This window comes from Rutilus rutilus (assembly GCF_951802725.1).
Source record: "Rutilus rutilus genome assembly, chromosome: 14".
Lineage (NCBI taxonomy): Eukaryota > Metazoa > Chordata > Actinopteri > Cypriniformes > Leuciscidae > Rutilus > Rutilus rutilus.
In genome coordinates, this window is record NC_140219.1 from 23,076,435 (window position 1) to 23,088,283 (window position 11,849).

General features: G+C 38.5%; 1 protein-coding gene across 1 annotated transcript; it reads left to right on the forward strand.

The window, feature by feature from the left end:
- The first annotated feature begins 239 nt into the window (after nt 1–239).
- On the forward strand, nt 240–10,286 carry slc26a2 (solute carrier family 26 member 2). Its single transcript, XM_084430534.1, has 4 exons — nt 240–596; nt 5,725–6,330; nt 6,418–7,157; nt 8,140–10,286. Exons 2-4 carry the CDS (start codon nt 5,743–5,745, stop codon nt 8,912–8,914), a joined length of 2,103 nt encoding a protein of 700 aa, XP_084286660.1. The 5' UTR covers nt 240–596; nt 5,725–5,742; the 3' UTR covers nt 8,915–10,286.
- Nucleotides 10,287–11,849: the final 1,563 nt, after the last annotated feature.

An 11,849-nucleotide genomic window follows, 5' to 3' on the forward strand; every position in this document is an offset into this window, starting at 1 on the left:
ACAATAAGGTAAATCAAAGCAGTTTAACATACTTGGCATTATGTCATATTCATTTCTAATTCAGACCTGGATGACAATCCATTATGAATTATATAGGCTACTATTGCGAGGGTTTAACTTATGACTATTAAATAGAAAACGCTGACGTTACAGCCTTCCTGTAACGTCGATTAGTCTTATTAATATTCATGAGCCAAACAGCACCGTGAATATGTCTGCTTGTGGCCAATGAGTTCGACCTACTGGGCGCACAAAATTAATATTCATAAGTCAAGCCTTCGCCGTAGTATTTTCGCAACCCGGACACAGGATCTGTAGAAACTTTGTGAGGTTGTGCTGTCGACCTACGAAAACTATATGAATACTGAGAAGACAGTTTTAGGTTTCAGATACAGCCAGGAATTAGCAGTCACGTGACCAGTGGTAATGGCTTTTCGCTGTCCACGTGATATTACAAACTGATGGCTTCATATGTCACGGAGTAGATCCTGAACTTCAAGTATCTGTACATGTAACAGTTAGTCAAACAAAGTGATTCAATGTCTCTCGGATGACCATGAGTGAATGAAACGATCTCGTTGTACTGACGGTCTGAGGTGAGTTTTCAACACAATCTGTGCAGCTTTTCCGTCAGCGGATTTAATATGAGTCAGTTGTACACGTTGCAGTTTTGTTTTCAATAGTGCCATTCATCAAGTTAGACCACAGAGCATGAAACAAACCACTGTTATATTGCGTCGTTTCTTTCATATAGGCTACTTATTTTTCATATATCAATATATTTCATAACATTTCCTACATTTTAGACGATTATACGAGAAGTTTAAGTTTGCTGAAACCTGATGTGATCTTGGAATTGATATATTTATCGTCGCGCTGTATTAATCTAGGCAATGCAGAGTGCAGATTTTTATTTATTAATGTTTGGTATCATTTGTTGAGATTACTAGCATTCATATGAGCGAGAGAAACACCGGCACCAGTATGCAGTTATTCAGACTATCTATCTATCTATCTATCTATCTATCTATCTATCTATCTATCTATCTATCTATCTATCTATCTATCTATCTATCTATCTATCTATCTATCTATCTATCTATCTATCTATCTATCTATATTGCGATTTTTAATTTGTCACAAATTTACAGTAAAAAAGTAAAAATACGGTTTCTGCAACGTGGCTTTCCTGTTAGAATAATACTAAACTTCCTTTGATCATTCAAAGCTACGTCATCTGAATTCCACGGCACCTTTAAGATGAGATCATGAGTTATGAGTACCCATCATCAGTAGGCTTTCACTAATTCATGCCACTTGGTTTATGTGATTTTTAAAAAGTAAATTTGTAATGTAAAAGGTGATGCCAACCGCTCAATCTGACTTTTAGGTTTCACATCCTTTCAAATGAGCCAATTAGCCTACATGTAATGGGCTGATTTATGATCTACATTTTTTTTATGCACGACCATGACCTGTGTGTGTGGCCCCAGACTGAACGTTATCATGTGACGCACTTTACTGCCAACTGGACCACAAAGTACCAACCAAAAGGGCACTTGTTTGTCACAGCTTGTTTTCTTCAATAATCCAAAAACCAATAGAAAAATCCTATTGAGTTTTTGTCGAGGGAGCCAGGGTGATGATAACTTCTAGGTTGGCCTACAAAAATACATTAGCCTATCACTGCAGCACTCTTTTGTGAGGTCTGGTAGATAGCGATATCTATCCCCACTGAGGTTTTGGTGCAGATTAACCTCAGCAGGGTTCCTATGAAATGTTTTGAATTGGATGTTGGTCTTCGCTCCAGGTGGTCCTGCTTTTCAATCCAAGTACAAAACCTGTGCTAACAAAAGACACAAGTTTCTTTCTCATTGAGCTTGTCAAGTGCCTCAAGGTGTCTGTCCTCCTGACCTCTTTCCCTGCCAGGAGTTTTTTTTTTAAATGTTTTAAGTTGCCAGCCAGCACCAGCATTTTTTTTTTTCTTCAATTTTACAAAAGTGTCATGGCCCCCCAGAATATTTTGTTGTATGAATATCTGAACATGCACTATCAAAAGAAAGAACAGAGCCTCTGCTTTTAAACAACAAAACATTATTCTAGCTTTATGCATTCTTTTTTTATCAACACTTAAATGTTGGTAAGTTTAATAAAAAAAAAACGTTTTGAACAAAAAGCTGAGAAAATTGTATTTTTGTCAGAGACTAAATCTGAATCGGATTCAGAATGATGATCAAAACATAAATTTACATTTTTACATTTACATTTAGTCATTTAGCAGACGCTTTTATCCAAAGCGACTTACAAATTAGGACTAAATTAAGCGAGTCATCATGAAGAGGCAAAAACAACGCAAGAAGTGCTCAAAATACGAAGTTCAGGCATTATTCAGAGTAGCATAAGCCCGATAAGTGAGGTTTTAAAGGGAAAGGTTTTTTTTTTTTTTGAGGTTAAGTGCTCACGGAAGAGATGGGTTTTCAGCTGTCTTTTGAATGTTGTCAGGGATTCTGCATTCCGGATGAGGGTGGGGAGAGCGTTCCACCAGCATGGAACTGTGAATGAGAATGTTCTGGAAAGTGATTTTGTGGCTTTCTGTGATGGAACCACGAGACGCCGCTCTTTGACCGATCGTAGGCTTCTGGTAGGGATGTAGACTCGTAGGAGTGAGTGAAAGTAGGAGGGAGCTGAGCCTGTGATAGATCTGTAAGCAAGCGTCAATGCCTTGAACTTGATGCGAGCAGCGAGAGGTAGCCAGTGCAGAGAGATGAACAGAGGAGTGACGTGGGCCCTCTTGGGCTCGTTGAAGACAAGACGAGTTGAAGCATTCTGAATCATTTGTAGAGGTTTAGTTGCACATGATGGAAGTCCGGCCAGAAGAGCATTGCAATAGTCAAGCCTAGAAATGACCAGGGCCTGGACGAGAAGTTGTGTTGCATGCTCAGTAAGGAAAGGCCTGATCTTCCTGATGTTGTGCAGTGCAAACCTGCATGATCGAGCTGTCTTTGAAATGTGATCTGTGAAGGTCAGCTGGTCATCAAACGTTACTCCAAGATTTCTGACCGACCTTGATGGGGTGATTGATGATGATTCTAGCTGGATAGTGAAGTCGTGCTGTAGAGACGGATTGGCAGGGAGGACGAGAAGCTCACAGTCTTTGCCAGGTTGAGCTGCAGGTGATGTTCCTTCATCCATGTCGAGATGTCCGCCAGACAGCTTGAGATCCGTGCAGCTACTGTGGGATCATCTGGTTGAAATGAGAGGAAGAGCTGTGTGTCATCAGCATAGCAGTGGTAGGAGAAACCGTGTGCCTGTATGATGTGTCCCAGTGATGTGGTGTAGAGGAGGGGACCAAGAACTGAACCCTGGGGAACCCCTGTGGTCAGTTGATGTGCTCTGATGTACATAAATGGAGTAGATCGATTCCATCAACACCCCAAAAGCTTCACAGTCCTAGCTATACCTCATCCTGGGTCGACATTTAATTCTGTAAAATTAAGCAGTTTTGATTTATGCTGTTTAATGTTTGTTGATCGTGTTATTTTACATGTAATAAGCAATGCTTCTATCAATGGTTTCTGCTTCTTTTCGCACGTGTTTTGATCCAGAGATTCAGTACTCTTTCAGAAGATGCTTAATAGCGCCCCCTACCGTATAACAGTGAACACACAGAAAGCTGGAAAATTCCATCAATGGCGTGGAAGCGTTGTGTCATAAATTACTGAAAGTTTGTCAATGGCAGGGAAAGAGTTAAAGTTTTCATTGTGTGTGACTGTGATCAATGCTAGCATCTCTTGTTTATTTTCACCTGGTTAGTCTAGCCACATTGTCAGGAAAGAAAGAAAAACTGACTCAAAGATGTTGAGTAAAAAAAAAAAGACTCTTCGTCACCTCTGCTACCCTCTCAATGTGTAACTCTGTTTGATGAGACATAATTCTAACAGCTGGGGAAGGTTGATTATAGTGCTGGAGGGAGGCATCATCATTTTCCAAGTATGGTTGTACTCACGGTTTAGGACATTCAGGCCTTCTTATCTGCTCCTCTAGTCTAAGAACCTCTTCAGCATCTCCACAGCAACTACTGATCCCGTACTTAATGATCGGGCTGATTTGTATTTATTGGAAATACTGTGGCACATCCGGTTAGTGTCATGAAGATGATCTTGTTTCTTTATACACTTTACTTGGGGATAGGATGTGATTTCTACAAAGACAAATAATTGTAAATAACACTACATAACAAGATATAACATTAACAAATGTTAAAAAATGCTGTAAGAATATATTGCTTATTGGTAGTTTGTTAACTAATGTAGTTAACTAATGATAACAAATGAAACCTTATTGTATAGTGTTACCAAGGTACTTTAATAAAATACAACTTTACAGTTTTGGGAATGTGTTTTTCTTCTGTAAAATTTATATCATATCTTTAAACTACTGGTCAATATGTTGTGCTCAGTAAGAATGCACTAAGCCTTTAATTATTTGATTAAAAACACAGTAAAAACAGTAATATTGTGAAAAGATTTACAATTTAAAATAACTGTTTTTCTATTGTAATATATTTTAAAATGTATTTTATTTCTGTGATGGCAAAGCTGAATTTTCAGCATCATTACTCCAGTCTTCAGTGTCACATGATCCTTCAGAAGTGAGTCTAGTATGCTGATTTGCTGCTCAATAAACATTTATTATTTTCACTCAGTGATGTATGACCTTTTTCACATGTATGCATTAGAAGACATATGAAGAAGGCAAGCTGCAGTCCATTGGAAATGTATTTGGTGTTAAGCAGTTATGACAAATATTATAATAAGTGTGATAGAGAGCATGCAAAGATATGCATTTCTTCAATTTACACCACTATGTTATACACCAATATTTGAAAACAGTCCAGCTGAGTAGTTAATGTACTCAGTTTATATACTACGTTATGCCATTTATGTACTGCTAAGTAGTTCACAATTCACCCACAGTACAGTTTTTACTGCTCTATATAATCATTAATCCTTTATGGTCCTCATATGTTACTACTGTGTGAATTCTGACATAATGTGAACCAAATCACAGGCAGATAAAATTAGAGTTCCGATGTTGCCTCACTGATAAGGACAAACGTGCAGCAGTTGGAAAAGTAGCAAGACTGTGCCAGATGCTTCGTACATTTTTGTTCCTACAGTTATAATATTTGCCATCTGGTTTTTGTTTTTTTTCTGATGAAGACTTTTTTTTTTCTTTTTTTTTTTATGGATTGAGAGAGTCAAGGTGTTAGATGTGTTAATAATGTTTCTATAATAAAGTCTGCTGGTACTGACATTGATTGATTAAATTATTCTAATCTCTTTCTTAGGCAGTGAGTAATGTATTTACATTTATACAGCAAATGCTCTCCCCTCCCTCCCTCCCTCAAAAAAAAAAAAAAAAAAGGTCAGAAAAGTCCATACAACTACCTCATGCCAGTGTGGTGCATTAGGTGAATAAACCTAATTTTGACAGATGTAGGCTAAAATGTGTGTTTTGTGTTTCAAGGGAAAAAAGAAGTTGATATAGGGACTTATAATAAGTCAATAGTAATCATACTTAATATTTCCAAAAACCAAACTACACTCTTTTCTCTATCTTTATGAATATGAAAAAAGTTACTAAGATACTTTATATTTTGTAATACAAACCGATTTCTTTTCAAGTCAGATTAATTAATGTACTTTTTGTGTCCTATTTCAGCAAGAGTTTCTGGACATTATGCCAGTTGAAGAGGTCTGTGATAGCGTTTCAGCAGAGGATGATGCTAATACGGGGTTGGATGTTCCTTTCCTTTTAGAAGAGTGTGTAAAAGAGAAGGTGCCATGGAAGGAGGTGTTGAAAAGGAAGGTGGGAAAAAAGTGTTCCTGCAGTCATGCTCGAGTCAAAGCCCTGCTCGTAGACTCCATTCCAATCATAAAATGGCTGCCGCGATATCACTTCAAAGACTGGATCATTGGGGACGCCATGTCTGGCCTCATCGTCGCCATCCTGTTGGTTCCCCAGTCCATCGCTTATTCTTTACTGGCAGAACAAGACCCTATTTATGGGCTCTATACTTCCTTCTTTGCCAGCATTATCTACGCCCTGCTGGGAACCTCCAGGCACATCTCTGTTGGGATGTTTGGGGTATTGTGCCTTCTGGTGGGACAGGTTGTTGACAGAGAACTTACTCTGGCAGGATACACATCGGACACCAATCAGACCATCATGGGAAATTTGGACAACAGCACTGGTCTAATATGTGACCGAAGCTGCTATGCAATCATGGTGGGAGCAACACTTACTTTCACTGCGGGAATCTACCAGGTTGGTCCATCTATCAAGGTTAAGCTTCTTCTATAAATATTTTGAAATCTCTAAATGTATTAATGTCTTGCACTGCTTGGGTTGCAGGTGTTAATGGGTCTCTTACAGGTTGGCTTTGTCTCAGTCTTCCTCTCCGACTCTCTGTTGAGCGGTTTCGCGACTGGCGCCTCTCTCACCATCCTCACATCCCAGATGAAGTACTTTCTGGGGCTTCACCTTCCTCGTGTCCAAGGCTGGGGTTCGCTTATAAAAACCTGGATCTGTCTTCTGAAGAATCTGGGTCATACCAACATTTGTGACCTCATAACAAGCGTGATCTGCTTGCTTGTACTTATACCCACGAAAGAGCTCAACAACCGCTTCAAGGCTAAGCTCAAGGCCCCCATTCCTTTTGAGCTTTTTGTGGTCATTGCTGCTACTCTAGCTTCCCACTTCGGAAAGTTCAAGGAAACTTATGACTCGGCTGTAGCTGGCAACATTCCCACGGGCTTCATGCCACCACAGCTTCCGAACTGGTCTCTCATACCCAATATCGCTGTTGATGCATTCTCGATTGCCATCGTTGGTTTCGCCATTACTGTGTCTCTGTCAGAGATGTTTGCCAAGAAGCATGGTTATATGGTGGACCCTAACCAGGAGATGTATGCCATTGGGTTCTGTAATATCATTCCTTCCTTTTTCCGTTGTTTCACGACCAGCGCCGCCTTGACCAAAACTCTTGTGAAGGAGTCCACAGGTTGCCAGACTCAGGTCTCGGGGTTGGTGACCGCTCTAGTGCTGCTGCTCGTCCTGCTTGTTATTGCACCTCTCTTCTACTCGTTGCAGAAGTACGTATAAATTATGGCAGTTTCACTTGCATGAACTTAGTAATAAATAAGTTGTCAATGTAGGAAGAGTCAGAATAATTTATTAAAAAACATTTAATAAAAATGCAATTATTCATACAGTGATTTGATTACACCTTTGCAGGGCTTGACATTAACACCCGCCAACCCTCCAAATGCGGGTGGACTTCAGCAGTCACATTAGATAATTATAATATATAATGTTTTTTTTTTTGTAGTCTTTTAAAAAGGCATCTGAAATGATAAACTAAGTGTAATGTAGTGTTGTCGAAAAATTTTCGACACATATCGATACTGAAATATTTGAAACACTTTCAATATTAATTTTCCACAGAATAGATACACAATACCAGCTGCACTTTCTCTATCTCTCATCTCTCCAACAGCGAGTTACACACAAACCCGCCTCCCCTTCACTCGAAAAATCTATATGGCAGTTTTTCCCCATGGTATTGATATTAAAATTGTGGCCAGTGAAAATGTGGCTAGTAACTTTGGAAAAGCACTAGCCACAGTGGCTGGTGAGCAAAAAAGTTAATGTCCTGCACCTACAGTATGATAAACATGCTTTTACTTTCTGATTTGGAAATTCATTTTTAGGGGGCATAAAGTAAAAAGTAAAAAATAAAAAAATAAAAATATGGGTGATTGAGCTCTCCTGATACTATAATTATAAAAAAGTCTCAAGCAAATTGAAAAAATTGTGCAGCAATTTTGTTAAAATATTATTAAAATAATTTAAGAATGATCATGTGATGTGAACAGCATGCAGAAGAAAAAAAAAGTATAATTATAATTTTTTTCATTGACCCAAAATAATTTTGAGACCTTAACATTTGAGGTTGTTTCAGACACACAAGTGTCCTTAAAGTATTCAGGTTTTCACTCCCAGTCCCATTTTTAACTTGAAACTGTGTGTATTTCCACTATACTTCTCCTAATTTTGTCCTCTTTAACTCTGCAGATGCGTTCTGGCCGTCATCATAGTCGTCAATCTCCGTGGGGCACTGCGAAAGTTTGTGGACATTCCCAAAATGTGGCGTGCCAATCGAGTGGACACTATCATCTGGCTGGTTACCATGTCCACGTCAGCCCTAGTGAACACTGAGCTAGGCCTGCTGATTGGAGTTCTGGTCTCTGCGTTCTGTGTGCTAGGCCGAACCCAGTCTGCCCAAGTCCATCAGCTGGGCCAAGCAGGGGATCGTGAGATCTTTGAGGACATTGGGTTTTACAAGGGCCTTCAGACCCAACCAGGAGTGGCTGTTTTCCGATACGAGGCTCCCATCTACTACGCCAACCAAACTCTGTTTAAGAAGTCACTGTACCGCAGTGTGGGACTGGATCCACTTAAAGAGAAGGCCAGGCTTAGGAAACTAGAGAAGCAGAGGAATCAGAAACAAGGTGGAGAAGACCTGAAGCAAGAGATGGATGTGTCCACCGATGTGTATCTGCTACAGCACACCAGTTTACACGCATTGGTCATAGATTGCAGTCCTGTGCTGTTTCTAGACACTGCTGGAGTCAATGCTTTGAAAGAGGTATGCAAGGACTACAAGGAGCTGGGAGTCAATGTATTTTTGGCGCAATGCAACATCTCCGTCATTGATTCTTTGCGAAGGGGAGGCTACTATGACCCAAAGAAAGGAACCAAAGAAATAAAGTTTCACACTGTTGGTGATGCCATCTCTTATGCCCAAAGCTCGAAGTCAAAGAATGGTGATTGTGACACTGTTGTGTAATAATTTGTGATGTATTGATTTGTAAACAAAGTTGTCTTTGAATTTTAATACCTGTCTGTTTTGCAACATGACATCATGACTTTGCGTAAACATACACGCCACTTTCAAGTCAAGTGGCGTGTTATCTATACGCATTTTGAGCTATCCGCGTGTATGTCTACGCCGTCATCTTCCGCGTGTATGTCTACGCCGTTAAATGTCCGAGTGATTCCGCGTGTATGTCTACGCCGTTAAATGTCCAAGCGAAACGAAGCAAAATGTAAATCTACATCTGGGGAGCGATATTTTTTTACTAGGATGGTAGGGGAAGACTCATAAATGGTATTAACCCCAGTGACGGGTAGGTTTAGGGACGGGGTTGGGGTAAGTCATATATATTTATATAGAGAGTAATGTAACGTTAAGTCAACGGCGTTGATAAACACGCTGAAAAGCGATTATGCGTGTTGATAGCACGCCAAAAATGGAAATACGAATTGGCGTGTCATACATACGCCATTTCATGAGATCAGTCTGTGTTTTGGCATAATATAGAGATTTATATGTAAAGGTACCCACACACTAAAAGATAATCGGGCAGATTTTGGGCCCAATTCTCCCCTTCCGACTATCCTAGGTTAAAGTCCCGATTATCTTGATGGTTCTACAGATTATTTTATCAGATTTTCCTGTGGAGTGAGGTGTTAAGAGTGAATGAATCTGTCTGCTCAGAAGAACATCTGGGCCGCACTGATCTCAAATCGTAAATATCCATCATGTTGAATATTTACGATCAGAAGTCCTGTTGTGGACAAACGCGCACACACTCTGTAGATTGTCACGTGGAACCAAATCAGAAAATGAGCTTAACATGACTTCATCCAAACCTTTTTCTTTTTTTTTTCTGCGAAAAGCAGTCCAAACACTATTATTGCCATTTCTTCTTGCCCGTCGTCCGCCATGTTTGTTTATTCCAAAGTCACGTTTGACCGTGAGAGATTTTGCGAGGTTTCCTGTGTTCACAGTCAAGACTCTGGTTGTTTGTAAATGGAATCTGTTAATATGTGGTGTGCTTTCTTGGTCACAATTCTCAATTTAACTAAGGGATAGTTCACCAAAAAGTCATTTACTCACCCACATGTTGTGATCTTCTGTGGAACATAAAAGAAGATATTTTGAACAGTGATTTTGACCATACAGTGAATAATAATAATTATTATTATTTTATTGAGTGAATGTGAACAGTGAATGTCAGTAGGGTCCAAAACAACATGCTTCATTTTTAAATAATGTTTAAAAGATTTCAGGTAATACATTTTAGTGTTTATTTTACTATTTCTTTAAGGTTCTGAAAATGGATAGACAATCATCTGTTCAAATCTTTATTGGTATTAAAAAAAAAAAAAAAAAAAGATGTGCTGTATTGCCTTTAAGGTTAGTAGTTCAAATGTAGGTCATTGTGTATCTCATGACATTTATCTTAAATTATGTATTTACACATTTTATAGCACATTTAGCTTAATTTAAGTAGCTAGTTCAGTAAGGGCTCGATCTTTCTTCATGAATATAAATGGTTTATGCTAGACAAGCTCTAGCTTGTATATTTACTCCTTATCTCCTTCCAATCTAGTTTTGTTGCTTATGCAGTCAGAATTGTGATATCTATATATATATATAATCTCATTTGTGACATTTACCCAGCTTTATGGGTACTTGTGCAGGTTTAAATGACCATAAAGCTTTGATATATACTGAGTGTCTGGGTGAATGCAAGTTGAACTCTTTCACCCAGTCACCAGATGTTTACCTCAATTACAGAAGCACCAGATGCCGATGTGCCTTGTGACTGTGCAGCCACAGAGTAGCTTTTGAAAATGTGCATCCTTTCTTTCTTTAAAGGCTTTGCTAAAGATGCCAAATATTGGCCAGGAATTTGCTTTTGACTCAGCTTTCGTTTTGTGTAGAGAGTAGAGTGTTTTAATGGCATCATGTCTGACCTGTTGAACAGGTCTGAAGGAGCTGGAGACACAGCTGGATGATCCAATGATACTGTGTACTAAGCTCAAGAAACTGACACAATGTGTCCTCCTATTGGCTGAATTACAACAGGGTATGTTGTTAAGTGCTTCTTAAATGCTGGAGCCTTTGCAATGAGTCATTGATCGAATAGCACAAATAGAAATACTGTTGAATTGTGAATTTAAACCTTTTAATGCATACTGGGAACTATTTATGAAGTTCTAAGCTTACGCATTGTCTATGGTGATACTTTATTTATTGAAACATTTCTAATGGTTTTAAGTTCATTCTTTTAGATTCTGTACATCTCAATTTCTTGGCATTATAATTACTGTATCAGCTCAGAGTCTTTACATTATTGTTACAGATGTATTTTATGTTCTTAAAATATCTCTATACAAATCCAGGTATTTTCATATCTATATACGCAACTATACGACAACATATTGTATGTTTGTGATCATAGATATTGGTGGGAAACCTAGGCTATATCCTACTTTTTTTTTCTACAAATATAATCTGTCTTAGTACAAAATAAACCAAATGTTTAAAGAAACCTGTTGTCTTTGTCTTATTGAGAAATCTCCTAAATTGGCTTTACTTTTAGATTGCTTCACTGACTTTATATTTTATTCTGTGCTTTTAGTCTTTTTATAATTATATTCTTTTTAAAGTGAAATTGAAGAGTGAGGGGAAAAATCTTATTGTTTGCTTTGTGCTTTAACTCAAAGCTACCACCAGTGTGCAGCATTGTTCTGCCACAGATCATGTTAAAGGGATAGTTCACCTAAAAATGAAAATTCTGTCATCATTTACTCACCCTGAAGGACTTTCTTTCTTTTGTGGGAGGCGAAAGAAGATTTATTTTGCTTTTGATAATAAAGATATTTATTTATTATCTTTCGTGTTCTGCAGATAAAAAAAGTAAGTCATAGGT